This window comes from Artemia franciscana, chromosome 4 (assembly GCF_032884065.1).
Source record: "Artemia franciscana chromosome 4, ASM3288406v1, whole genome shotgun sequence".
In the NCBI taxonomy this organism is placed as follows: domain Eukaryota; kingdom Metazoa; phylum Arthropoda; class Branchiopoda; order Anostraca; family Artemiidae; genus Artemia; species Artemia franciscana.
Window position 1 is genome coordinate 38,288,207 of NC_088866.1, and position 1,971 is coordinate 38,290,177.

The following is a 1,971-nucleotide window of genomic DNA, read 5'->3' on the forward strand; positions in this document are numbered from 1 at the left end:
AGATTATATTCCGGGGGAAAAAAATGAAACAAAAGGGCAAAATCCAATTGGATTTTCGCCAGTTACAACAAAACTGCGCTTCAGATTTCCAAACAATTTTAAATAAACGTTTCGATTACTCTATTTAGCAAGTCAGAAAGTTCAACCAAGTAAGAACCAAAAAATCAACAACTGAAAAAAAACTATCATGATTCGAAATAACAAAAGTTACTACTAATGAATGCAATAATTACAATACAGGATCATTTTTGTTAAGTCTGAAAAAAACTTCCACAAAAAACTAACATTTACAATCAGTTTTAAAAAACTTAAATACACTTCCACGTATATTACACCAATTATGGGTTAAATCAAACCACTTAATCGACTTCAATTGCTAAAATCTAGAGCAATAAACCTTTTCGGGTCATCGCGTCAAAAGACCTTCTTTCCTTTTCCTTTCTTTATCCTTTTCCTTTCCTTGTCTTTTTCTTAATAAAACCGTAAGGACAAACTTCTACAACAAATATCACAATCTTTGTCAAATTGCACTAAAACTTCAACTAGTTGATAAAACTAGTTTCAGATCTTCAGGGAGGGACGACACCAAGGATTCTAGTTGGTATCTTAATTTCGCCCGCACTTCATCACACAAAGGAATGGGATTAACTGGGCAATCACACCGTTGCAACTTTTCTTTGATCTTCAGTACCATGTCTACGAGTTCAACTTCTTTCTTTCCATGTGACCAGAGAAGTAGGTCCTGAAATTGATTTGAGAGATAGTGTAGGTTCTTTTCGTCGCTCGCCATTAAAAAAAATGTCGAAACGATAAACTCTAGTTCCTGTTCCCCACGGAAAATTCACGGCCACAAGTTTCAGATAACTCGTTTAGAGCATATGAGATCTTTTCAGAATCCCCCTCCTACAGGCCATAGAGCCTTTGTGGGGATTTATAGATTGTTAGGTAATTATTTAGGTAATTATTTAGGTATTTAGGTAATTGTTAGGTAATATATATATATATATATATATATATATATATATATATATATATATATATATATATATATATATATATATATACTAGCTGTTGGGGTGGCGCGAAGCGCCACCCCAACACCTAGTTGGTGGGGCGCTTCGCGCCCCCCAAGCCCCCCCGCGCGCGTAAGTCGTTACGCGCCATATTAGTTAGCGCCATTGTAGTTGTGTCCTTGTGTCCCACCTGTGAATAGAGATATATATATATATATATATATATATATATATATATATATATATATATATATATATATATATATATATATATATATATACATATCATGAAAAGAGAAATCACCAATGCTACAGCACAAACACAAAAAAAAAAAAAAAAAAAAAAAAAATATATATATATATATATATGTTTTTAACTACGTAAAACGTGCGAACATACAACATTCTTCGCTGTCCCATTGTCTGTGCATATAAATAGATTGTCAGGTTTACTGACTCTTGAACATGCAACATATAATTGTCCATGGGAAAAACAATCCGTATTCAGATCTATACCTCATTATTCTAATGATGTGTCCCTGTGTCCCGGTCGTCATTTATATTCCCTGTATCCCGGTCGTCATTTGTGTCCCGGTGTCCCAGTTTGTAATTTGTCTTTGAGTGTCCCGGTCGTCATTTATATTCCCTGTGTCCCGGTCGTCATTTGTGTCCCGGTGTCCCGGTCTGTAATTTCTATTCGAACAATCCCTGTGTCCCGGTCGTCATTTATATATCCCGCCTGTGCCCCCGGCGTCCCCGTTGTAGTTGTGTCCCTGTGTCCCGGTCGTCATTTATATTCCCTGTGTCCTGGTCGTGATTTGTGTCCGGGTGTCCCAGTCTGTAATTTCTCTTTGAGGTTCCCGGTCGTCATTTATATTCCCTGTGTCCCGGTCGTCATTTGTGTCCCGGTGTCCCGGTCTGTAATTTCTATTCGAACAATCCCTGTGTCCCGGTCGTC

At 37.0% G+C, this 1,971-nt stretch overlaps 1 protein-coding gene across 1 annotated transcript in view; it reads right to left on the minus strand.

The window, feature by feature from the left end:
- Nucleotides 1–1,971, minus strand: part of LOC136026395 (protein DENND6A-like) — a gene marked incomplete in the record, with an annotated part of 240,547 nt that overhangs the window by 1,636 nt on the left and 236,940 nt on the right. Inside the window, 1 exon segment of the mRNA XM_065702949.1 lies at nt 1–742. This exon segment is cut by the window's left edge and continues 1,636 nt beyond it. Within this exon segment, the coding sequence (XP_065559021.1) occupies nt 539–742 (204 nt within the window).